Below are 26,883 nucleotides of genomic sequence, written 5' to 3'. Positions count from 1 at the left end.
TGGAAGTTGTACAGTGCAGGGGATAGGTGAGAAGTAATAATGTTGGTAGTGGTACAGTACAGGGGATAGGTGAGGAGCAGTAATAATGTTGGTAGTGGTACAGTACAGGGGATAGGTGAGGAGCAGTAATAATGTTGGTAGTGGTACAGTACATGGGATAGGTGAGGAGCAGTAATAATGTTGGTGGTGGCACAGTACAGGGGATAGGTGAGGAGCAGTAATAATGTTGGTAGTGGTACAGTACAGGGGATAGGTGAGGAGCAGTAATAATGTTGGAAGTTGTACAGTGCAGGGGATAGGTGAGGAGCAGTAAGAATGTTGGAAGTTGTACAGTGCAGGGGATAGGTGAGGAGCAGTAAGAATGTTGGAAGTTGTACAGTACAGGGGATAGGTGAGAAGTAATAATGTTGGTAGTGGTACAGTACAGGGGATAGGTGAGGAGCAATAATAATGTTGGTAGTGGTACAGTACAGGGGATAGGTGAGGAGCAGTAATAATGTTGGTAGTGGTACAGTACAGGGGATAGGTGAGGAGCAGTAATAATGTTGGTAGTGGTATAATACAGGGGATAGGTGAGAAGTAATAATGTTGGTAGTGGTACAGTACAGGGGATAGGTGAGGAGCAGTAATAATGTTGGTAGTGGTACAGTACAGGGGATAGGTGAGGAGCAGTGATAATGTAGGTAGTGGTACAGTACAGGGGATAGGTGAGGAGCAGTAATAATGTTGGTAGTGGTACAGTACATGGGATAGGTGAGGAGCAGTAATGATGTTGGTAGTGGTAGAGTACAGGGGATAGGTGAGGAGCAGTAATGATGTTGGTAGTGGTACAGTACATGGGATAGGTGAGGAGCAGTAATGATGTTGGTAGTGGTACAGTACAGGGGATAGGTGAGGAGCAGTAATAATGTTGGTAGTGGTACAGTACAGGGCATAGGTGAGGACCAGTGATAATGTTGGTAGTGGTACAGTACAGGAGGTAGGTGAGGAGCAGTAATAATGTTGGTAGTGGTACAGTACAGGTGGTAGGTGAGGAGCAGTAATAATGTTGGTAGTGGTACAGTACAGGGGATAGGTGAGGAGCAGTAATAATGTTTGTAGTGGTACAGTACAGGGGATAGGTGAGGATCAGTAATAATGTTGGTAGTGGTACAGTACAGGGGATAGGTGAGGAGCAGTGATAATGTTGGTAGTGGTACAGTACAGGGGATAGGTGAGGAGCAGTAATAATGTTGGTAGTGGTACAGTACAGAGGATATGTGAGGAGCAGTAATAATGTTGGTAGTGGTACAGTACAGGGGATATGTGAGGAGCAGTAATAATGTTGGTAGTGGTACAGTACAGGAGATAGGTGAGGAGCAGTAATAATGTTGGTAGTGGTACAGTACAGGGGATAGGTGAGCAGTAATAATGTTGGTAGTGGTACAGTACAGAGGATATGTGAGGAGCAGTAATAATGTTGGTAGTGGTACAGTACATGGGATAGGCGAGGTGCAGTAATAATGTTGGTAGTGGTACAGTACAGGGGATAAGTGAGGAGCAGTAATAATGTTGGTAGTGGTACAGTACAGGGGATAGATGAGGAGCAGTAATAATGTTGGTAGTGGTACAGTACATGGGATAGGTGAGGAGCAGTAATAATGTTGGTAGTGGTACAGTACAGGGGATAGGTGAGGAGCAGTAATAATGTTGGTAGTGGTACAGTACATGGGATAGGTGAGGAGCAGTAATAATGTTGGTGGTGGCACAGTACAGGGGATAGGTGAGGAGCAGTAATAATGTTGGTAGTGGTACAGTACAGGGGATAGGTGAGGAGCAGTAATAATGTTGGAAGTTGTACAGTGCAGGGGATAGGTGAGGAGCAGTAAGAATGTTGGAAGTTGTACAGTGCAGGGGATAGGTGAGGAGCAGTAAGAATGTTGGAAGTTGTACAGTACAGGGGATAGGTGAGAAGTAATAATGTTGGTAGTGGTACAGTACAGGGGATAGGTGAGGAGCAGTAATAATGTTGGTAGTGGTACAGTACAGGGGATAGGTGAGGAGCAGTAATAATGTTGGTAGTGGTATAATACAGGGGATAGGTGAGAAGTAATAATGTTGGTAGTGGTACAGTACAGGGGATAGGTGAGGAGCAGTAATAATGTTGGTAGTGGTACAGTACAGGGGATAGGTGAGGAGCAGTAATAATGTTGGTAGTGGTACAGTACAGGGGATAGGTGAGGAGCAGTAATAGTGTTGGTAGTGGTACAGTACAGGGGATAGGTGAGAAGTAATAATGTTGGTAGTGGTACAGTACAGGGGATAGGTGAGGAGCAGTAATAATGTTGGTAGTGGTACAGTACATGGGATAGGTGAGGAGCAGTAATAATGTTGGTGGTGGCACAGTACAGGGGATAGGTGATGAGCAGTAATAATGTTGGTAGTGGTACAGTACAGGGGATAGGTGAGGAGCAGTAATAATGTTGGAAGTTGTACAGTGCAGGGGATAGGTGAGGAGCAGTAAGAATGTTGGAAGTTGTACAGTGCAGGGGATAGGTGAGGAGCAGTAAGAATGTTGGAAGTTGTACAGTACAGGGGATAGGTGAGAAGTAATAATGTTGGTAGTGGTACAGTACAGGGGATAGGTGAGGAGCAGTAATAATGTTGGTAGTGGTACAGTACAGGGGATAGGTGAGGAGCAGTAATAATGTTGGTAGTGGTACAGTACAGGGGATAGGTGAGGAGCAGTAATAATGTTGGTAGTGGTATAATACAGGGGATAGGTGAGAAGTAATAATGTTGGTAGTGGTACAGTACAGGGGATAGGTGAGGAGCAGTAATAATGTTGGTAGTGGTACAGTACAGGGTATAGGTGAGGAGCAGTAATAGTGTTGGTAGTGGTACAGTACAGGGGATAGGTGAGGAGCAGTAATAATGTTGGTAGTGGTACAGTACAGGGGATAGGTGAGGAGCAGTAATAATGTTGGTAGTGGTACAGTACAGGGGATAGGTGAGAAGTAATAATGTTGGTAGTGGTACAGTACAGGGGATAGGTGAGGAGCAGTAATAATGTTGGTGGTGGCACAGTACAGGGGATAGGTGAGGAGCAGTGATAATGTAGGTAGTGGTACAGTACAGGGGATAGGTGAGGAGCAGTAATAATGTTGGTAGTGGTACAGTACAGGGGATAGGTGAGAAGTAATAATGTAGGTAGTGGTACAGTACAGGGGATAGGTGAGGAGCAGTAATAATGTTGGTAGTGGTACAGTACAGGGGATAGGTGAGGACCAGTGATAATGTTGGTAGTGGTACAGTACAGGGGATAGGTGAGGAGCAGTAATAATGTTGGTAGTGGTACAGTACAGGTGGTAGGTGAGGAGCAGTAATAATGTTGGTAGTGGTACAGTACAGAGGATATGTGAGGAGCAGTAATAATGTTGGTAGTGGTACAGTACAGGGGATATGTGAGGAGCAGTAATAATGTTGGTAGTAGTACAGTACATGGGATAGGTGAGGAGCAGTAATAATGTTGGTGGTGGCACAGTACAGGGGATAGGTGAGGAGCAGTGATAATGTAGGTAGTGGTACAGTACAGGGGATAGGTGAGGAGCAGTAATAATGTTGGTAGTGGTACAGTACAGGGGATATGTGAGGAGCAGTAATAATGTTGGTAGTGGTACAGTACATGGGATAGGTGAGGAGCAGTAATAATGTTGGTAGTGGTACAGTACAGGGGATAAGTGAGGAGCAGTAATAATGTTGGTAGTGGTACAGTACATGGGATAGGTGAGGAGCAGTAATAATGTTGGTAGTGGTACAGTACAGGGGATAAGTGAGGAGCAGTAATAATAATAATAATAATAATAATTTTATTTATATAGCGCTCTTTCTCCAATAGGACTCAAGGCGCTTAACAGATACACAGCATAATATAGTACAGAAAAATAATGAAGTACATTTTTCATAAAATACAGAAGCATGAAGATACTAAAAGAGACACTATGGAAATGCTTGAGTAAACAGGAAAGTCTTGAGTCTACTTTTGAAGGATTCTATAGTTGGGGCCTCTCGCACTGTGCTGGGAAGTGAGTTCCATAGAGTCGGAGCCGCATGACTAAAAGCTCGACCCCCAGATGAATTACGGTAGATTCTAGGTACTGCTAAAAGTCCTTCATCTACAGATCGCAGTAATCGAGTGGGGCAGTATGGGATCAGAAGCTGTTTCAGGTACCTTGGGCCTTGGTCATGTAATGCTTTGAAACTCAGTAAGCCAATCTTGAAGAGGATTCGCCATCTTACAGGCAGCCAGTGAAGGGAGTAGAGGATGGGTGTTATGTGGCTGGAACGGGGCTGGTTGGTTAACAGCCTGGCAGCTGTGTTTTGCACCAGCTGTAAGCGTTGCAATTCTTTTGCTGGTAGACCAAGGTAGAGGGCATTACAGTAGTCTAATCGAGATGATACAAATGCATGTATGACTTTTGGCATATCATCTGAGGGAATTAGGTGCTTGATTCTGGCTATGTTCCTCAGGTGAAAGAATGAGGATTTGATTGTGGCTGATATCTGATGTTTAAGTGTCAAGCCATCATCCAGGACAACGCCAAGATTCCGCACATGATCACTGGTCTGTAATTCTGAATCCCCGAGTGTAAGTCCAGTTGGTTGGCTATGCTGCAGTCTTGTCCTTTGATGTTGCGGTCGTATTATAAGGACCTCTGTTTTATCCGGGTTCAGTCGCAGCCAACTGGCGCTCATCCACTCCTGTAGTTCAGCTAGACAGCCATTCAGGGTTGCTACTGGGTTATCAGTGCCCGGAGCAAAGGACAAGTACAGTTGTGTATCATCTGCATAGCAGTGGTAGACCAGGCCATGGCGCCTGATTATTTCGCCCAATGGGAGCATGTATACTGCAAAAAGCATGGGGGATAGTATAGAACCTTGTGGGACACCACATGGCAATGGCACTGGTGGTGATGAGTATAATCCAGATGATACTCTCTGTGACCTGCCTGTGAGAAATGATTTGAACCAGTTTAGGACTGTGCCATCCAGACCACAGAAGTGTACCATCATAATGTTGGTAGTGGTACAGTACATGGGATAGGTGAGGAGCAGTAATAATGTTGGTAGTGGTACAGTACAGGGGATAGGTGAGGAGCAGTAATACTGTTGGTAGTGGTACAGTACATGGGAAAGGTGAGGAGCAGTAATAATGTTGGTAGTGGTACAGTACAGGGGATAGGTGAGGAGCAGTAATAATGTTGGTAGTGGTACAGTACATGGGATAGGTGAGGAGCAGTAATAATGTTGGTGGTGGCACAGTACAGGGGATAGGTGAGGAGCAGTAATAATGTTGGTAGTGGTACAGTACAGGGGATAGGTGAGGAGCAGTAATAATGTTGGTAGTGGTACAGTACAGGGGATAGGTGAGGAGCAGTAATAATGTTGGTAGTGGTACAGTACATGGGATAGGTGAGGAGCAGTAATAATGTTGGTGGTGGCACAGTACAGGGGATAGGTGAGGAGCAGTAATAATGTTGGTAGTGGTACAGTACAGGGGATAGGTGAGGAGCAGTAATAATGTTGGTAGTGGTACAGTACAGGGGATAGGTGAGGAGCAGTAATAATGTTGGTAGTGGTACAGTACAGGGGATAGGTGAGGAGCAGTAATAGTGTTGGTAGTGGTACAGTACAGGGGATAGGTGAGGAGCAGTAATAATGTTGGTAGTGGTACAGTACAGGGGATATGTGAGGAGCAGTAATAATGTTGGTAGTGGTACAGTACATGGGATAGGCGAGGAGCAGTAATAATGTTGGTAGTGGTACAGTACAGGGGATAGGTGAGGAGCAGTAATAATGTTGGTATTGGTACAGTACAGGGGATAGGTGAGGAGCAGTAATAATGTTGGAAGTTGTACAGTACAGGGGATAGGTGAGGAGCAGTAATAATGTTTGGTAGTGGTACAGTACAGGGGATAGGTGTGGAGCAGTAAGAATGTTGGAAGTTGTACAGTGCAGGGGATAGGTGAGGAGCAGTAATAATGTTGGTAGTGGTACAGTACAGGGGATAGGTGAGGAGCAGTAATAATGTTGGTAGTGGTACAGTACATGGGATAGGTGAGGAGCAGTAATAATGTTGGTGGTGGCACAGTACAGGGGATAGGTGAGGAGCAGTAATAATGTTGGTAGTGGTACAGTACAGGGGATAGGTGAGGAGCAGTAATAATGTTGGTAGTGGTACAGTACAGGGGATAGGTGAGGAGCAGTAATAGTGTTGGTAGTGGTACAGTACAGGGGATAGGTGAGGAGCAGTAATAATGTAGGTAGTGGTACAGTACAGGGGATAGGTGAGGAGCAGTAAGAATGTTGGTAGTGGTACAGTACAGGGGATAGGTGAGAAGTAATAATGTTGGTAGTGGTACAGTACAGGGGATAGGTGAGGAGCAGTGATAGTGTTGGTAGTGGTACAGTACAGGGGATAGGTGAGGAGCAGTAATAATGTTGGTAGTGGTACAGTACAGGGGATAGGTGAGGAGCAGTAATAATGTTGGAAGTTGTACAGTGCAGGGGATAGGTGAGAAGTAATAATGTTGGTAGTGGTACAGTACAGGGGATAGGTGAGGAGCAGTAATAATGTTGGAAGTTGTACAGTACAGGGGATAGGTGAGGATCAGTGATAATGTAGGTAGTGGTACAGTACATGGGATAGGTGAGGAGCAGTAAGAATGTTGGTAGTGGTACAGTACAGGGGATAGGTGAGAAGTAATAATGTTGGTAGTGGTACAGTACAGGGGATAGGTGAGGAGCAGTAATAATGTTGGTAGTGGTACAGTACAGGGGATAGGTGAGGAGCAGTAATAGTGTTGGTAGTGGTACAGTACAGGGGATAGATGAGGAGCAGTAATAATGTTGGTAGTGGTACAGTACAGGGGATAGGTGAGGAGCAGTAATAATGTTGGAAGTTGTACAGTGCAGGGGATAGGTGAGAAGTAATAATGTTGGTAGTGGTACAGTACAGGGGATAGGTGAGGAGCAGTAATAATGTTGGAAGTTGTACAGTACAGGGGATAGGTGAGGATCAGTGATAATGTAGGTAGTGGTACAGTACAGGGGATAGGTGAGGAGCAGTAAGAATGTTGGTAGTGGTACAGTACAGGGGATAGGTGAGAAGTAATAATGTTGGTAGTGGTACAGTACAGGGGATAGGTGAGGAGCAGTAATAATGTTGGTAGTGGTACAGTACAGGGGATAGGTGAGGAGCAGTAATAGTGTTGGTAGTGGTACAGTACAGGGGATAGGTGAGGAGCAGTAATAATGTTGGTAGTGGTACAGTACAGGGGATAGGTGAGGAGCAGTAATAATGTTGGAAGTTGTACAGTGCAGGGGATAGGTGAGAAGTAATAATGTTGGTAGTGGTACAGTACAGGGGATAGGTGAGGAGCAGTAATAGTGTTGGTAGTGGTACAGTACAGGGGATAGGTGAGGAGCAGTGATAATGTAGGTAGTGGTACAGTACAGGGGATAGGTGAGGAGCAGTAAGAATGTTGGTAGTGGTACAGTACAGGGGATAGGTGAGAAGTAATAATGTTGGTAGTGGTACAGTACAGGGGATAGGTGAGGAGCAGTAATAGTGTTGGTAGTGGTACAGTACAGGGGATAGGTGAGGAGCAGTAATAATGTTGGTAGTGGTACAGTACAGGGGATAGGTGAGGAGCAGTAATAATGTTGGAAGTTGTACAGTGCAGGGGATAGGTGAGAAGTAATAATGTTGGTAGTGGTACAGTACAGGGGATAGGTGAGGAGCAGTGATAATGTTGGTAGTGGTACAGTACAGGGGATAAGTGAGGAGCAGTAATAATGTAGGTAGTGGTACAGTACAGGGGATAGGTGAGGAGCAGTAATAATGTTGGTAGTGGTACAGTACAGGGGATAGGTGAGGAGCAGTAATAATGTTGGAAGTTGTACAGTGCAGGGGATAGGTGAGGAGCAGTAATAATGTTGGAAGTTGTACAGTGCAGGGGATAGGTGAGGAGCAGTAAGAATGTTGGAAGTTGTACAGTGCAGGGGATAGGTGAGGATCATTAGTAATGTTGGTAGTGGTACAGTACAAGGAAACGTATGGAGGTATGGGGCAGGATGTAATGAACTGCGAGACGGTCGGAGTTCCCAGACTCCTGCCAAGCTGGTACGCATCCAAGAACATACTGTGTTCAATAAACTATACAGATAATAAATAAAAGAAATGGTTTTGATAGAAGCATAATCTATGGGGGTGGGGGGATGGAATACGGTTACGCAGCAGAGGAAGTGTTAGCCATAGCCGCCATTCCCTGTGATCTTAGCCCTAGCCACCACTCCATGTGATCTTAGACTTTACCACAAGTCCCTGTGATCTTAGCCCTAGCCACCACCCCTGTGATCTTAGCCGTAGCCACCACCCCCTGTGATCCTAGCCCTAGCGACCACTCCCTGTGATCTTATCCGTAGCCACAACCCCCTGTGATCTTAGCCATAGACACCACTCCCTGTGATCTTAGCCGTAGCCACCCCCCCCTGTGATCTTAGCCGTAACCACCACCCCCTGTGATCTTAGCCGTAGCCACCACCCCCTGTGATCTTAACCCTATCTACCACTCCCTGTGATCTTAGCCCTAGCCACCATTCCCTGTGATCTTAGCCCTAGCCACCACCCCCTGTGATCTTAGCCGTAGCCACCACCCCCTGTGATCTTGCCCTAGCCACCACTCCCTGTGATCTTAGCTTAGCCCTAGCCACCACCCCCTGTGATCTTAGCCGTAGCCACCACCTCCTGTGATCTTGCCCTAGCCACCACTCCCTGTGATCTTAGCCCTAGCCACCACCCCCTGTGATCTTAGCCCTTGCCACCACCCCCTGTGATCTTAGCCGTAGCCACCACCCCCTGTGATCTTAGCCCTAGCCACCACCCTCTGTGATCTTAGCCCTAGCCACCACCCCCTGTGATCTTAGCCCTTGCCACCACCCCCTGTGATCTTAGCCCTAGCCACCACCCCCTGTGATCTTAGCCCTAGCCACCACCCCCTGTGATCTTGCCCTAGCCACCACTCCCTGTGATCTTAGCCCTAGCCACCACCCCCTGTGATCTTAGCCGTAGCCACCACCTCCTGTGATCTTAGCCCTAGCCACCACTCCCTGTGATCTTAGCCCTAGCCACCACTCCCTGTGATCTTAGCCCTAGCCACCACCCCCTGTGATCTTAGCCCTTGCCACCACCCCCTGTGATCTTAGCCGTAGCCACCACCCCCTGTGATCTTAGCCCTAGCCACCACCCTCTGTGATCTTAGCCCTAGCCACCACTCCCTGTTTTCTTAGCCCTAGCCACCACCCCCTGTGATCTTAGCCCTAGCCACCACCCCCTGTGATCTTAGCCCTAGCTACCACCCCCTGTGATCTTAGCCCTTGCCTCCACTCCCTGTGATTTTAGCTGTAGCCACCACCCCCTGTGATCTTAGCCCTAGCCACTACTACCTGTAATCTTAGCCTTAGCCACCACCCCCTGTGATCTTAGCCCTAGCCACCACTACCTGTGATCTTAGCCGTAGCTACCATCCCTGTGTCCTTAGGCTTACCTGCCACCTCAGGCGGGTTAGGGTAGGGGTCAGAGAGGGGTAAATTAATTACCCTGTTAAATGAATTACCCTGCCCCTGGCAGCATTTTAAAAGTTGGGATGCCGCGGTCAGACATGTGACCGTCGACATCAAAACCGCCGGGATAGCATATCACACTCGTATAATCAATAGTATGGCCTTGGTACAGATTATTTTTCCACATACTGTAATCCCCATACTAGTCTAAGCATTTGTTCCAACAGTATGCCAAGGCATCTACACCGTCATAGAAGAAATTGGAGTCAGGCACCTGAAGCCAGTACATGATGGCTTGCCGAACTTTTCTGTCAGTTGCAAATTGCTTTCCACCCATCAAGACTCCAACTGCAGACTATAACCCCTTCAACCCCAGTCATAGCCACCCCAAGGCACAAGGACTTAGCATACCCCAGGCACTAATCTTTATCCATCTGACCATTTGAGGTCCTAGTCTATCATTGACCTCTCTACTCCTGGCCTCATCCAGCATTCCCAGTACCCAAAGTCAACTCCAGGTCTTACCCAGCAGCCACAAAGTCCTGTAGTCAGGCCCAGCTCACATAGTCATCCAAAGTCCCATAGCCCAGTCATCAGACCTTATTCAACAGCTACCAGACCCGATAGTCAGCCCCAGACCCCAAAGTTAACTTCAGGTATAACCCAGCAGCCACAAGGTTCTATTGTTAAGCCCATGTCCCACAGTCATCCAATGTCCCATATCCTAGTTATCAGGTCTTATCCAACAGCTTCCAACCCCCAAAGTCAGCCTCCAGGCCTCAAAGTCAGCCAAAGGCCTAGAGTCACCTCTTCCAGCAGCTTTTGGGCCTTATTCAGCAGCCTCCAGAACCCATATGAAGTGCCACATTCCCATAGCCATCGCATTTATCAGACTTCATCCAGAAGCCCCAGGTCTTATCCAGCAGCCCCTAGGCACCATAGTCAGCCCCAGACCCCAGACCTTATCCAACATACACCATATGTCCTCCACAGGCCATCTTCAACAGCCCCAGGACCTATAGCCAGCCCATTCCCCTTTCATAACATCAGATCCCAATCTCAGTCCATAGTTCACAAGCAGTCAAGAACCACAGGGCACTGAGACCCCAACTGCAAACCCTAGACTCTTTAGCCTCATGCTTAGCCCCACAAAGGCACAAGGACTCAGCATGTCCCAGGCATTGAGTTTCTTTAGTCTGAGGTCATAGTGTATCATTGGCCTTTCTACCCCTGGCCTCATCCAGCAGCCCCAGGCCCCAGAGTCAGCTCCAGGTCTTACCCAGCAGCCACAAGGTCCTGTAGTTAGCCGCAGGCCCCAGGGTCAGCCGAAGTATCATAGCCCAGTCACAGGCCTCGCCGCCTCATTACGCAGTTCCTAGGCCTTATCCAGCAGCCTCCAGGCCCCATAGTCAGCCCAGTCCCCAGGCCTCATCCAGCAATCCCAGGCCCCAAATTCAGTCCTCAGGCCCCAAAGGAAGCCCCAAGGGCCTATAGTTATTCCAGTCATCAGGCCTCATCCAGCAGCCTAAAACCTTATCCAGCAGCCCCATAGTAAACCCAGCAGCCAGGGCTCAGCCAACATGCCCTATAGTTATCCCAGTCCTCAGGCCTCCTCCATCAGCCCTAGGATCTATGGTCAACACAGTCCTCATTCTCCTTACATGGATTCAGATCCCATGCTCAGGCCACAGTTCACAAGCAGTTATGAGCCACAGGCCTCAGAGACCCTAGCATCTTTATCCTCGGGGACTCAGCAAGTCACTGGCACTAAGTCTCTCAGTCTGAGGCTCTTGTCTATTATTGGCCTTTCTACTCCTGGCAATGGCCAAAACCTCACAAGCAGAGGCCGAACACTGCTTCTCCTGTTAATGTTTGTGTTGTATCTTGTGATAACGAGTCGGGTTAGGGTAAGGAAGGGAAGTGTTCAGGCTCAGCACTTCCGGAAAGTATTAGTAGGGTAGAGAGAGATTAGGTAGGTGAGTTCTGTATGCTGGTAACAGTAAGTAATTTCACTTAGGTCATCTGTTTTCATTACAGATGCGAGGACGGGTAGAACACAAAGGCTGGGAGCAAGACGCTAACCAAGATGGCTACCTCAGGAGTGACTATAGATTGTTGAGGGTCATTTATGGTAATGCTCTTCCCTCTTATTTTTCCTTGGGTGTCTTATCAGCCGTGATAGGGAATTTCATCAGTGGATAGGGGTATGGAAGGTTTTGGTTACAAGAGAGGATGCAAGGTGTAGGTCAGAAGAACTTCTGCAGGAGCGAGAGGGTGAGAATGTTATGTTAGGCTTTGTAGGCCATGGTGAGTAATATGAATTGGGAGTCAGAATTGGCCATTGCAGACTGTTGCAATGGAGAGAGGAAAATCGGTCTTGTATTAACGTAAGTATAAATATTGGGTTACTGTAGTAATGACGTATTGACGACACAAAGCCCCTGTCTGACCCGCCCTCACACAGAGCCAAATATGTTCATGCATTGAACTAACAGGAATTGCATGATATGGGGCTGAGAGGATGGGGGCCCATGTGGAGTCTCCACGCAGGCCGCCTCCTCATTTGCAGTACTGGACTCAGGGAAAATGGTGCCCGGGCCATGTTCCCCATGAGTTCCTTACTGCACGTGCGAAACACCACCTTCCCTGTGTCATCTAGAGCGGAACACAAGAGAGATGGGTGAAGTGTCTGCAGTGTGGGGCTCCCCTGGACTCAAGGGCCTGTCAAAGTCAGAAAAATGTCTCAATGCACGTTGCCATATTTGCACCGCACACTGGTCCGCGCTGCGCGTGCGTGCGCTCTCCCGTGGATGCGCATACCCGCAATAACGTGCACTCGCAGGCGCGGTATGCGTATTTACGGTAGAGTTTATGTAGTCGTAGCGTGCGACTCATTCGTTACAAATGTTCACAATTAATGTAGTTTATAAATCATGGTCCCTTTGATAGATTCTGAAAGTTTGGTTAAAATACAATGTCCCAGAGCTGAGGAATCCCTCTTTATATCGTACGAAGGGTCTAACAGGAATCATACAGCAGTGTTTGGTACCCATCGGAAGAGTATTTAATTAGCAATATTCCGGTGTTGGTTTGGAGCGTATTAATCGCTCGTGCGAATAGTTATGGACATAAGAAGTTTATGTCCATTTCTATTAATTACACATACTCAGGTATGCGGCGGGAAACCCAGTTTCCCACCCACCTGAGCTGTTGGAAATCGTCACAGCCCACCTGTATGAATCACCCTATGACCTTTTGTTATGATGCAGGGCCGAATTCCTTCGGCCAATGGACAATGGGATTGTAGGACCAGGAGATTGCATTGTGTGTGGGGCATAAATAGGCAGGCCGACCACATCCAGCTCTCACTCTCTCATCAACGGTTATCTGCTGATAGCCGGGAGCTGGATATCGAGGCGCAGGCGATCATACCCTTTGTGCGTAAGTTTCTCTCCGTTATCATTGTCTTTCTGTGAGCCAATTTCTCTCTCTCTCTCTCTATCTCTCTCTCTCCTCTTTTCCCTTATATCTCTCATAGTATTATAGCATTGTATTGTATTGTATTTAGGTCAGTGTAGTATTGTCTTTTTGTATTTATTGTTTAGTTCTGTGGTTAGGAAGTCTCTGTTATATTGTAGTGTATCATTTGTACTGTTATCCCCTTTTTACAAGTATATTAGATATAATACAGTTAATAGGCCTTGGAACCTAAACCAGTATCTATGTATTCTCTATAGTGTTAAGTGTTCACTTGAGCGTCGGTGACGCTCAAGCAGCTTTGTAGTTAGTCAGGTTACACAAGGTTGCACTTACACCCTGTACTCACATTAAGGTATTCAGTGTATTTCATTGGTATAAGGTTTTATCATAAAGGTATAGTGTTGTGAGCGTCTGCATCGCTGGTGACCTCCTCGTGGTCTCGAGCGTAAGCTACGCCATAGCGAATCATTACCCTAGACATAAACAATAACGTGTCCTGTGATCCCTGGGCCGTGAGCGAACGTGACGCTTGAGCGTCTCGCCTACGGCTGAGCGATCGTTACGCAACTAGCGTACCATTACGGTACTTCTTAAGTAAACAGCGTACAGTGTTCTTAGCTTCATAAAGGGTTGTTTATACGACAAAGGAATTTAGCATTGTCAATTGGGGACTCGTCCTATCCTTCTCATATCTGCACTAGGTAGATCAGCAGACATTATCCCTCCAGCAAAGGGTGGGAGGTTGTCTCACAGTGCTGACGGGATAAGCGTCTGCTTCGCTTAGATAAAGAATGCTGAAGGAATCCGGGAACCGGAAGTAAGAACAAAACGCTTGTGTCTTTTAAAACTGTTTTATTTCTCTTCTGTCTTGCGTATACACGCACGCATACATATATCTGCATTTCTGTTTCATTTTTCGTATATCACTATTCCTGTTTGCCAATTTTATAGTTGATAGAAAGTGCTAAAAAGAGATTTGCTGTTATTTCATAGTAGAGGTGATAGTTAAAGTATAGAACAAACACACGGTTTGTCTGAAGTACAAGGCAGTCAGTGTGGAGTGCGGTAGATGATCAGGGATCATTTACATTGATAAAAATATATTGTGTTACGGTGGATCCTTTGCATTGCGTACACGTGTCGCTAACAAAGACTAGCGTACGCAATCCAAAAGGCAGACGCACGCAGCGTTCATTACGCAACGTAGCGTCCGGTTACGCCCACGTAGCTCAAGTTGTGATAAAGTGAAGTAACGCAAAGGCGATAATTAACGCACAGCGGTAGATAACGCGAAGCGGTAAATAACGCAAATCTATTTTTGGAAAATCTGAAATTTAGTTTAACAGATCCTGCTCCTAATTGGTAACACTTTTGGCCTAAAGACAATTTCTGCGCAGAAATAGATATAGAAACAAAAGTGTACTTGTGTTGAGTGAGTGTGTTTTGTATACAAAAGTTTATATAACTTTAAGGTGGAACCAAAAGGAAAGCCGGGTACTCGTCAAGGGACATACGTGTAAGTGACATATACGGTGGCTAGGGAGGCATCCCTGGTTAAATAATATTTGAGCATTAGAGTATAGCGGACCATAAGGTAACAAGACCAGGAGGTCGTAAGGTAAAAGGTCCGCTATAAAAGTCCAGTGGCACAACGCCTGGGGTGTTGGTGCAGAACCCATATAGGCCATACAAGCTCTGGCTGAAGGAATCGCAGCCGGAAACATAGATTCCATTGATCTTTCAGTACACGACAAGTAGTGCTCGTATACTGAACGATTGGACCGCACGTTATTGTGTGCAGTAGTTAGTAATCTGACCTAATACCATTAGAGTAAAGTGGTCACAAACGCTATCTGTACATTCTGACGTGATTTGTGTAATTTTTTATTTTTGGAAGGGAAGTTCGCTGGTCACTCAGGAACTATCTAACAACCCCAACTTTACTGGAAAGAGTAAGTGTCCTGCGGGTAACCCTCATATGTTCCAGTAAATAAAGGTTCACAGGGGCCCTAGGTTGGGTACAGCAGCTCTGGTTACAGTGATTGCAGTACTGGCCAACGTGGGCGAGAAGTAAGTGGGGTACTTGATAAACCACCACCGCCGGCCTGCCCAAGGACATCTTGGTTTGTTTGTAAGGGTTCGCTGAAAGCCTTGATATTCAAGGAGGAATAAGCAACGCCTGCAGATTATGGGGGCCATTTGTTCAGGTAGGGGGCGATCAACCCTGGTTCAGGTTGATTCTGTGAACCGACCAGTTGGGTCGGCACGATATGTAATGTGTGAAAAATATGGAATTCACACCGAATCTTTATGTGATGAATGGGAGAGAATGACTGTACAAGACAGGGACAAATTCCCAAGAATAGGTAGCTTTAGTCCAGAAGTGTTACAAAATTTAAGGAGGAGGATATGTCTCGTAAAATCAGCAAAGAGACGAATTCAGCATCATGATTATTTACAGTTATGGCACCAGGAAGGTGAGATACAGAGAGGTTTGGCTCTGGCGGCAGGATCTGGGGCAGTCAGGAAGTTGATTGCCACAGCTCCTCCTCCACCATACATTGCAGGAGAGAAGTTGATTGCGGAGAGAAACGCACTGGGTTGTAAAACACAAACTCTTAGTAACACTGTAAATGTTAATGATGTTAACCAAATAACTCATGCAAGTATTAACCCGTGCAAGATGTACCCTGTTTTGAACCTTCCTCAGGAGTGTGATCAAGAAGACGATTCAGCAACAATTTCAGCTCTCTCTCTTGCAGCCACCATAGCAGAGACCACAGTAGGCACAGCGACACCCACGAGATTAGTGAAAGCCCCTAGCGGAGGGATAGGTGAGGTCGTGTCAACGGGTAAGTACGGCACCATGCACTACACTGAAACAATTGTACCACAACAAGCTGTAGAATCTACACAGGAAGAGGCTGTTAGAATTGCTCCTGTAAGGGTAATAGCAGTTCCCAATGGAAAAACAGATGTGTCTGGAGCCACTCCCATAAGGAACATTGCCATGTACACTCCATTTTCCAGAATGGAATTAAGAACAATAGTGTCCGAATTTCCTGACCCCAGGAAGGATTTAGTTGCTAGCCAAAAATACATCAGGGATCTAGGTAACACTGTAGAACCCAACAACAAGGATTGGCAGATACTGCTAAGAGCTTGTTTACCTTCCAATGTTGACGCAACTCAATTTTTAGCTGACTGTGCATTGGATAAAGATGTACCGCTTACAGACGTGTACAACAAGGATAATGTAAAAAGGATAAATTTACAGCTAAAGGAGTATTTCCCAGCCGTTGTTAAATGGAATAAAATATTTTCCATTAAGCAAAAGGAGTCCGAAACGGCAACAGAATATTTTCACCGGGCACTATTAGAAATGGCAAAGTACACTGGTATAGAAGACATTAAGACCAACCCAAACCATCGGGAAGTAGCAGTATCTGTACTGATGGATGGTTTAAAGGAAACATTAAAGACTAGGGTTCAGACCACGCAACCGTGCTGGCGAGGTCTGTCAGTGTCCGGCTTGAGAGAGGCTGCTATTGATCACGACAGAAACATCACTAGGCACAGAGAGTCGCAAAGTGATAAGTTGATGTCCGTAAGTATACAGGCGCTGACCACAAGGCAGCCTGCGTATGTACCACCGAATCCTGTGGGTAAGGCAAGTGTAATAACATGTTTTTCTTGTAACAGACCGGGACACTTTGCACGAGAATGTAGAACAAAGAATGTACAAAGATCTTTTCAACCCCCTAGACAACAACACAACACACGACATTGGGAGCAGGGTCCACAGAGGCGGAGTTTTGAGCCACATACAGGGGAAACAAAAAGATATCCCCCGAACAGAGATTGGCATGCCTCTGGTAGTTCCCAGCTAACTCCCTCACAAGTAGTTGCTGCCAGCGGGATTCAGGGAGGTCAGCATACCCAATAGGGGTGTGGCCATACCTGTAATCTGCAGCCAGTTAAGTTGATTGCTAGTCTTGGAAACGAACCAGAAATTGCAATCAATGTAGCTGGTAAAACTTTAAACTTTCTTGTAGACACAGGGGCGGCCAAGTCAGTGATAAATTCGACAGTGGGCATGAGAACCACTGGTAGGACAATTCCAGCCATGGGAGTAACAGGAGTAGTCCAGCACTACCCTGTTAGCAAACCAGCCGAGATTACAATAGGGCCTTTGCATACCAAGCATTCCTTTTTGCTGGCTGCATCGGCACCAACCAATCTCCTGGGAAGAGACTTACTATGTAAAATGGGGTGCGTCATTTATTGTACTCCTGAAGGTGTATTCTTGGACATCCCTGAGAATCACGCTCAGGAAGTACGAGACATGCTAGACTCCCCATCAAAATTAATGTCACATTCCATTATGACAAATAGGAATCCATCCCAAGTAGAAGAGATGATATCTCAGATACCAGAGTCACTTTGGACAAAAGATGGACAGGACACTGGATTAATGGCAAACGTAGCTCCAGTAGTTGTACAAGTAAAAGATGGTAGGATAGCTCCAAAAATCCCACAGTATCCTCTGAAGCCAGAGGTGGAGTTAGGAGTTTTTCCCGTAATAGAGCGCTTGCTACAACAGGGCATTCTAGTAAGAACGTCCAGCACCGCAAATAGTCCCATCTTCCCTGTTAAAAAGAGTGGGGGGAGGGGTTACAGGCTAGTGCAGGATCTAAGGGGGATTAACAAAATAGTTGAGAGTCAGTTCCCCGTAGTGCCTAATCCAGCTGTCATCCTAATGCAAATTCCTCCCACTGCCAAATTTTTCACTGTTATTGACCTCTGCTCCGCTTTCTTTTCGGTACCTCTGCACCCTGACAGCCAATATTTGTTTGCATTCACATACAGAGGAGTCCAATACACGTGGACTCGGTTACCCCAAGGTTTCATAGATAGTCCAAGTATATTTTCTCAGGCTTTGCATGATTGTTTACAGTCTTTCCAACCAGACAGTGGATCAGTATTGATACAATATGTGGACGATTTATTACTGTGTTCAGATTCACTGGAAGCATCTCTGAAGGATACGAAACAGCTCCTGTTTCATCTTTCAGACACAGGTCACAAGGTTTCCAAAGACAAGTTGCAATTATGCCAAGCTAAGGTAAAATATTTGGGACACTGTCTAACACAAGGACTGAGACACCTGACCGCTGATAGAATCCAAGCCATTAGAGACATGACACTGCCACAAACCCAGCAACAGATCAGGACGTTTTTAGGAATGTGTGGGTATTGCCGTAATTGGATCCCAGGGTTTTCCATATTGGCGCTACCTTTGCAGGAAATGGTCTCTTCAAACAAACCTGATCGGATTTCGCATACAGACGAATCTGAAACAGCATTTGAGAGACTCAAACAGTGCCTAACGCAGGCACCAGCACTAGGTATGCCAGACTATGGGAAACCCTTTGAACTATACGGAACAGAAAGTGCTGGGTGCGCAGCAGGTGTACTAACACAAAAACACGGTGACGCCAGCAGGCCAATTGCATACTACAGCGCCCAGCTAGACACGGTAGCGCGATCCCTCCCCACATGCTTGCGTAGCGTTGCGGCGATAGCATTGCTAGTGACGAAAAGCGAAGATGTCGTGCTAGGCCACAACCTCACAATCCATACACCGCATGCGGTATCTGCCTTATTGAATTCTGCCCAAACCAGACACGTCTCATCAGCAAGGTTTACAAGATGGGAATTGGCATTAATGGCCCCCGTAAACATCACCATAAGGAGATGCAGCGCATTAAATCCTGCAACATTTCTCCCAGGTGTGCCTGGTCAGACACAAAGGGTGGAAGGTGAGAGTGATGGGGAAGGAGGATTTAATGCAAAGGAAGATACACATGATTGTATGGAATATTTGACCCAAAATTTTACCGCAAGGCCTGACATCAGTGACAATCCACTGAAAGATGCAGAACTCACGTTCTACATGGACGGTAGTTGTCACAGACAGTCAGACTCGGGAGACTTGTGTACTGGATACGCAGTCGTAGATGACCAAGACACCATAGAAGCGGAACCGCTAGGCCCACCTCACTCAGCCCAGGTTGCTGAACTGGTCGCCCTAACCAGAGCATGTGAATTGGCTAAGGGTAAGTCAGCCAATATCTACACCGATTCCAGATACGCCTTCGGGGTAGTCCATGATTTCGGAGCGCTATGGCGGCTCAGAAATTTCATGACGGCAGCTGGTACACCGATAGCGCATGCAGCTCACATAAAAAGGCTTCTAACAGCGATACAGGAACCCGACAGAGTGGCTGTTATCAAATGTAAAGCACATACATATAGCCAAGACCCAGTATCCCTTGGTAACAGCCGAGCAGACGAAGCTGCAAAGCTTGCAGCTGCTACCCCCACACGGACAGACACCACACAGTTGATGGTATTTAATACCATCAACACACAGAAGTTGTGTGAGATGCAGAATTTGTGTTCCACACAGGAAAGAGCAGTCTGGAAGGCAAAGGGATATGGCCAGGAGTCCTCAGGGCTCTGGACGGATGGACATGGTAAACCAGTGGCCCCCAGGGCATACCTTCCATGTCTGGCTGAAGCAGCTCACGGGCTGACTCATCTAGGCAAGGAGGGGATGTGCAAATTGGTAAGAGCATACTGGTGCGCCCCAGGATTCTCCTCTCATGCGAGTAAAAGAGCAATGGCATGCCTTACCTGTCTGAGAAAGAATATTGGAAAAGCAATACCTACAGAACCATCCCATATCCCACCTGCCGGCGGCCCTTTCCAGGTAATACAAATTGACTTCATTCAATTACCCCCATGTCGAAATTTGAAATATGTACTTGTCTGTATAGATGTTTTCTCGAATTGGGTCGAGGCTTTTCCAGCAGCTACAAATACCGCTATGTTTACAGCTAAGAAAATTGTGCAGGAATTTGTATGTAGATATGGTATCCCTAGAATCATTGAAAGTGATAGGGGTACCCATTTTACAGGTGATGTCTTTCAAGGAATGTGTAAATTGATGGGTATTGATAGCAAGCTGCACACTCCGTACCGTCCACAGGCGAGTGCGAAGGTCGAAAGAGTGAACAGCACTATTAAAAATAAATTGAGTAAAGTAATGGCAGAGACAGGATTGACGTGGCCAGAAGCTTTACCCATTGTTTTGTATAGCATCAGAACCACTCCCAGGTCCCCTCTTAATCTGTCTCCTTTTGAAATCTTGTTTGGTCGACAACCGCATGTCATGATTAACCCTCAGGATGATTTGAAATGTAACAATGAAGTAACTGTAAAGTACTTGATTAACATGAGTAAACAGTTGAGGAATCAAAATGATAATCTGAAGTTGGTGATTCCTGATTTACCAGATAGTAATTGTCATGACATTGAACCTGGGGATTATGTAATGATACGAAATTTTCTACGCTCAGGTTGTCTTATTGATAGATGGGAAGGACCATACCAGGTCTTATTGACTAGCACCACAGCATTGAAGGTTGCTGAGAGAGAGACTTGGGTCCATTCATCCCACTGCAAAAAGGTTGCCGATCCAGAGAAGCCCCGTGATAAGGAACAGACGGTAGAGGTTGTATCACTGGAGTGTCTGTTCCAGGAGGACTGAGGCGGCACCTGAGCCTTGAAGACCGAAAGCAGCTGTCGACTCCCTTCTCCCTTTTATTGTTTTTCTCCACTTCCCATCCCCTCTCCCTTAAAATTTCTTTTTTCCCCCTTCTCATTCTTCTCTATTTCCTCCTCAAAGATGGACTTGCCCCAAGAGACTGTGATCCGGATTTTGATGTTAACCATGATGTTGACCAGAGCAGTCTGTTCCGGCGAGAGTACCATAGAGGTCGAAAGAGGTTCTGGAATGGGTTCCGATTATGATGATGGAGGCGTAGTTTTCCAAGATCAACCAAACCAACAAGCAAAGGCGAGTATCAGAAAACGATCCGATAGAAGAAATTGTGATGGATTGTTAGCTGAAGAAAATTGTATCTGTAGGCTCTGTGATAATCTGGTTGAAGATGGATGCATAAAGAAATGCCAATCTAGTTTTAATATCCATATAGACCGGCATCCATTGAGTGACTATCACTCCTTAGTGGGTAACGTGTTAAACCAAACAGATTGTTGGGTATGCTCTCAAGTACCTCAGGGTCACAGCAAATCAGGGCTAGTACCATTTCCTTTAACGTTAGGGGAGGTACTTGAGCTAAGTGGTGGGAGACCGGTGGACCGGAGGTTTAACATCTCCAGCCCTCCTAGTTTGAAGCTCCACCAATACCATGTGGATAGGTCCCTCTTATGTTTTAACATCTCCAATCCCAGAAAGCCGGGAAATTGGGAAGTGTCATGGAGCAACCTTACCATGACCTTTTCACACAGAGCAGATAGAATGCCTACAGATACAGAGCTCGTACGCCACATAGCCAGTAGAGGAAAATCTTTCCGGTATCGATATACCTTAGGAAATAGGATTACTAGAGTTGGAGAGGTATCACCAGGATACTGTGCACACATCGTACAAACCGATACGTGCATTAAGCAGATGGAAGAATTAGGGTCAGGAGATTTCACCTGGAAGGTTTGTAACATGGTCATGTCCTTCTCCGTCCCCTATGTTCTCCCCGATGACGCATATTTCATATGCGGGAGAAAGGCGTACAAGTGGCTTGCCCCAAACTCTGAAGGATTGTGTTACATTGGAAAAGTATTGCCTGAAGTGATGACTGTTACACATGACAAAATGAAGGACATACACCGTGGTGCCCAAGCTCCTTATACTCACACTCATTACGAGCACCGAGTTAAAAGACAACTGTCAGAAAGGTTAGAGCATCCGGCCTCTGATCTTATCCATGAATCCACCGGGATTCAGGTTCTGGTAGCGTTAGATTTCACTCGTACCGCTCGGGGAGTGATGAATTATAGATACATTTCCGCACTCGCCAATTTGTTAGATAATATCACTGAAATGTATGATGACACGTTTAGATACACTGGAAGAGAACTTCAAGCTTACAAAACAGAACTAGTTCAGCATAGGATGGTTCTTAATTATCTTACAGCAGTAACAGGCGGATATTGTGTTACATTGGCAACACAGTACGGCATAAAGTGTTGCACGTATATCACAAATAGCACCGAGGATCCGGTAGAGGTCATAGACCAAAAGATGGACGATATTCTCCAATTGAAGTGGGAATTTCGTCGAAAACACAATCTCACCCTTGCTGCTGTAGGTAATGAGCTGACTGGTTGGGTGTCATGGTTGAACCCGCGAAATTGGTTCTCCGGTTTAGGAGACTGGGCTCAAGGAGTCATAATGGATGTTGGAAAGTTTCTACTATGTATCTTGGGTGTCGTTATATCGATTGGATTGATATTTAGATGCGGGCAGGCTTTAATGAGGTGCAAACAAAGTACAAAAGTGATGAGCTTGAGGAGTGAGGAAACTGTAATTAACCTGGATTTGATTTATGACCCAATGATAGAAACCAGAATGTGATGAAAATGCGATTATACGGTCCGTTTCTTTCACCTGTTTTTTTCTGCTTTTCTCCCAGATACAAAGACCCCCTTGGACGAGGAAGCTGACGAGACGAGATGTATACAGACAACAGACAAGCACCAAAGAAGAAGATTTGACAACTTTAAATATGGACACTTGATGAACTTTGCCATGGATCCCCAGTTTCCCTAGTATCTTTAAACTCACGCTAGCCCAACATTTTTGTAAATCTGATGGCTCAGACAAAGCTATTTGCTCATGCCTAAGGAGCAATACAGCGCAAAGAAGACGACTCTCAACAGATACCGAAAACAACTTCGACGACAGATGTACATTTCCCTGACATAGAATATCATTGCATTTTTCGTAAGTGTTCTTTATCTTCATCTCTACAACCCTCAGGTAACGACACACATAGACGATAGGGAATACAGGCACAGATATCAGCAACCACATACCTCCCCCATTCATGTATCATCAACTAAAATGTGCATCCCCATTTTGTTATAACCACAGCCGAAATGAGCTCGGTAGAGTTTGACAGCCCATCCACAGACCTGTACCACAGGATAAGAAGGAATTCAAATGTATACTTCGCAATACCTCGAAGCTTGATTTACAACACGTACGGCACGATGATACATGACCCCCCAAACATGGATTCATACACACATGCTTCTGCTATCTCACTAGGTCATACCCTCTTCACACCTTCTCCTCTCTCCTCCCCTACCCAACCATGGAAATCAATTAACCCCTGACTTACATTTTTCTCCTTAAATGTTTTGTGGCAGTTATTATTGACTGCCAAAGGGTGGACTGTCAAAGTCAGAAAAATGTCTCAATGCACGTTGCCATATTTGCACCGCACACTGGTCCGCGCTGCGCGTGCGTGCGCTCTCCCGTGGATGCGCATACCCGCAATAACGTGCACTCGCAGGCGCGGTATGCGTATTTACGGTAGAGTTTATGTAGTCGTAGCGTGCGACTCATTCGTTACAAATGTTCACAATTAATGTAGTTTATAAATCATGGTCCCTTTGATAGATTCTGAAAGTTTGGTTAAAATACAATGTCCCAGAGCTGAGGAATCCCTCTTTATATCGTACGAAGGGTCTAACAGGAATCATACAGCAGTGTTTGGTACCCATCGGAAGAGTATTTAATTAGCAATATTCCGGTGTTGGTTTGGAGCGTATTAATCGCTCGTGCGAATAGTTATGGACATAAGAAGTTTATGTCCATTTCTATTAATTACACATACTCAGGTATGCGGCGGGAAACCCAGTTTCCCACCCACCTGAGCTGTTGGAAATCGTCACAGCCCACCTGTATGAATCACCCTATGACCTTTTGTTATGATGCAGGGCCGAATTCCTTCGGCCAATGGACAATGGGATTGTAGGACCAGGAGATTGCATTGTGTGTGGGGCATAAATAGGCAGGCCGACCACATCCAGCTCTCACTCTCTCATCAACGGTTATCTGCTGATAGCCGGGAGCTGGATATCGAGGCGCAGGCGATCATACCCTTTGTGCGTAAGTTTCTCTCCGTTATCATTGTCTTTCTGTGAGCCAATTTCTCTCTCTCTCTCTCTCTCTATCTCTCTCTCTCCTCTTTTCCCTTATATCTCTCATAGTATTATAGCATTGTATTGTATTGTATTTAGGTCAGTGTAGTATTGTCTTTTTGTATTTATTGTTTAGTTCTGTGGTTAGGAAGTCTCTGTTATATTGTAGTGTATCATTTGTACTGTTATCCCCTTTTTACAAGTATATTAGATATAATACAGTTAATAGGCCTTGGAACCTAAACCAGTATCTGTGTATTCTCTATAGTGTTAAGTGTTCACTTGAGCGTCGGTGACGCTCAAGCAGCTTTGTAGTTAGTCAGGTTACACAAGGTTGCACTTACACCCTGTACTCACATTAAGGTATTCAGTGTATTTCATTGGTATAAGGTTTTATCATAAAGGTATAGTGTTGTGAGCGTCTGCATCGCTGGTGACCTCCTCGTGGTCTCGAGCGTAAGCTACGCCATAGCGAATCATTACCCTAGACATAAACAATAACGTGTCCTGTGATCCCTGGGCCGTGAGCGAACGTGACGCTTGAGCGTCTCGCCTACGGCTGAGCGATCGTTACGCAACTAGCGTACCATTACGGTACTTCTTAAGTAAACAGCGTACAGTGTTCTTAGCTTCATAAAGGGTTGTTTATATGACAAAGGAATTTAGCATTGTCAGGCCCCACACCCTGCACACATGATACATCTGCCCTTGTTCTTGATCATGTACTTACCTGGATAGCAAAATAGATAGGAAAATTTTATTTCAAAGTGTACTAGTTTAAAATAAATTAAATGACCTGTATATTGTTAAGTAACCACTAGGGGGTGTCACTGGCTACTTAAAAGGACACATGGAATACATTTCAGTAAGAGCAGGGTGCATTGTGACCGAAGCCACAGATACACCCAGTCATAGGGATCATCAAGATTTTTTTGATAACTGAACGTCTACAGACTGAGTAACATAAGTTATACCTTAAGCTCCCTCTCCTGGACGTGACATAAAGTGTACTCAGAATGCTTGATATCTGTAAGGCTTCAGTTGGCCTTGTGCACCAACTATCATCCAACCATCCAGCTAGAAGATCTTCTAATATATTGGAGTAAATTAAAATCGGCAAAACATATATAATTAGGACTGACCTTTCAAGGCTTCATCAATATACGTCTTGTGATAGAATACTCGGGCGGTGTCATCAAAATCAGTGTTAGGGCCCATTGGAACTCCATTCTCAGTGATGTAGACTTCAACATGTCCATATTCTTCTTTCACCCAGTTAAGCAGCCTCCTGAGCCCCCAAGATACTGCCCTTTGGCTTTCGGCAGCTGTACTTGGCCAGTCTCCATGAAACTCTTCTGCAATATCAATATCGGCTTCGAATGATGGCGGACTTAGCCTCATAGGTTTATGCTGAACTATTTTTGTGGTGTAGATGTTGATTGAGAAGACGTCAGCTGTACCCTGGATGTAGGCCTTTTCTTCATCTGTAAAAGCTGGAAGCCTGGAAGACTTGAGACCCTGTAGCTCACTTTTACTGTCCACCTGCCGTTTCATGGCCTCTGGATAGTCCCCATTTTTGAAAATCGGGTGTGCAAACCACCCCATTGTAAACTGCAAGTATCGGTCCGCAGCTTCTATGTCTCTGGGTTCCGTGGGGTCTTTGGGCTCCACCCAGTTTGTGTTTAGGCTAACAGAGATGACACCTCCCTGGCTTCCTCGGTAAGTCTCATCATATGTATGATAGACCCAAGCATGGACTTTCAGCAGATTGTGAGCAACTCTGTACGGGGCTGAACCCGGGTCATCCTTCACTCCAGGCGGATACCGACCAATCCCATAACTAGCAGTTACAATAGTATGGGGTTGGTGAAATGTCATCCAAAACTTGACCCTATCTCCAAATGTTTTAAAACAAAAGTCTGCATAGTAATGGAATGCATCAAGTACTACTTCCTTTTCCCAACCACCCAAGTCTTGCAGAGCTTGGGGAAGATCAAAGTGGTAAAGGGTGACCATTGGAGAGATGTTGTTTGCCAGTAGGCCATCAATAAGTCTATTATAATACTCAACACCCTTATCATTGACTGCGCCTTGTCCGGTTGGGAAGATTCTAGACCACGAGATGGAGAATCGGTAGCTGGTCACTCCTAGGCCTCTCAGCATGTACAGGTCAGCATCCAGCTGATGATAACTATCACATGCTATGTCCCCATTGTGGTTTTCATAGATATTGCCTGGGACATGTGAAAATGTGTCCCAAATACTAGGCCCTCTTCCATCTACGTTCCATCCCCCTTCAACCTGATAAGCAGAGGTGGAGACCCCCCATTGGAAATCATCTGAGACTGTGGAATAATGGTACATGTCTCTTTCAAAGTATGTTTGCCCAGAAAACCTTTCCCATATTACCTTGGCCTTTGAGGGGACATCAGACGCCGGCAGAGGTGGTAACTTCTTTGAATGTGACCTTCTTGCATTTGTAGCTGTCCTGGTCCATGAGGTCCTTGGGAAACCATTATTTTCCACAATGCTGGAAAACAAATAGGCTGATTTTTTTGGAGTCCTTGGTCTGTTCGCATCTTCAAAGTTTACGTAATGTAAACCGAATCTCTGGCTATATCCGTCAGGTCCCTCATAGCCGTCCAGAAGGGACCGGAATATATATGAGCTTACAGATATATTGTCACTCCTAACAGCTGCAAGGAGATAAGGGGAGAGGGAACG

At 45.8% G+C, this 26,883-nt stretch overlaps 1 protein-coding gene across 1 annotated transcript in view; it reads right to left on the bottom strand.

Moving 5' to 3' along the window:
* LOC135002060 (lactase/phlorizin hydrolase-like) overlaps window positions 1–26,883 on the bottom strand; it is a gene marked incomplete at its 3' end in the record, with an annotated part of 74,759 nt that overhangs the window by 31,353 nt on the left and 16,523 nt on the right. Inside the window, exon 8 of the mRNA XM_063951634.1 lies at window positions 25,302–26,855. Within this exon, the coding sequence (XP_063807704.1) occupies window positions 25,302–26,855 (1,554 nt within the window). The remainder of the gene's footprint in view (window positions 1–25,301; window positions 26,856–26,883) is intronic.

Source organism: Pseudophryne corroboree, unplaced genomic scaffold, assembly GCF_028390025.1.
Source record: "Pseudophryne corroboree isolate aPseCor3 unplaced genomic scaffold, aPseCor3.hap2 scaffold_1711, whole genome shotgun sequence".
Lineage (NCBI taxonomy): Eukaryota > Metazoa > Chordata > Amphibia > Anura > Myobatrachidae > Pseudophryne > Pseudophryne corroboree.
The sequence above is the reverse complement of the archived record's forward strand: the minus strand, read 5'-3'. Positions and strand labels throughout refer to the sequence as shown.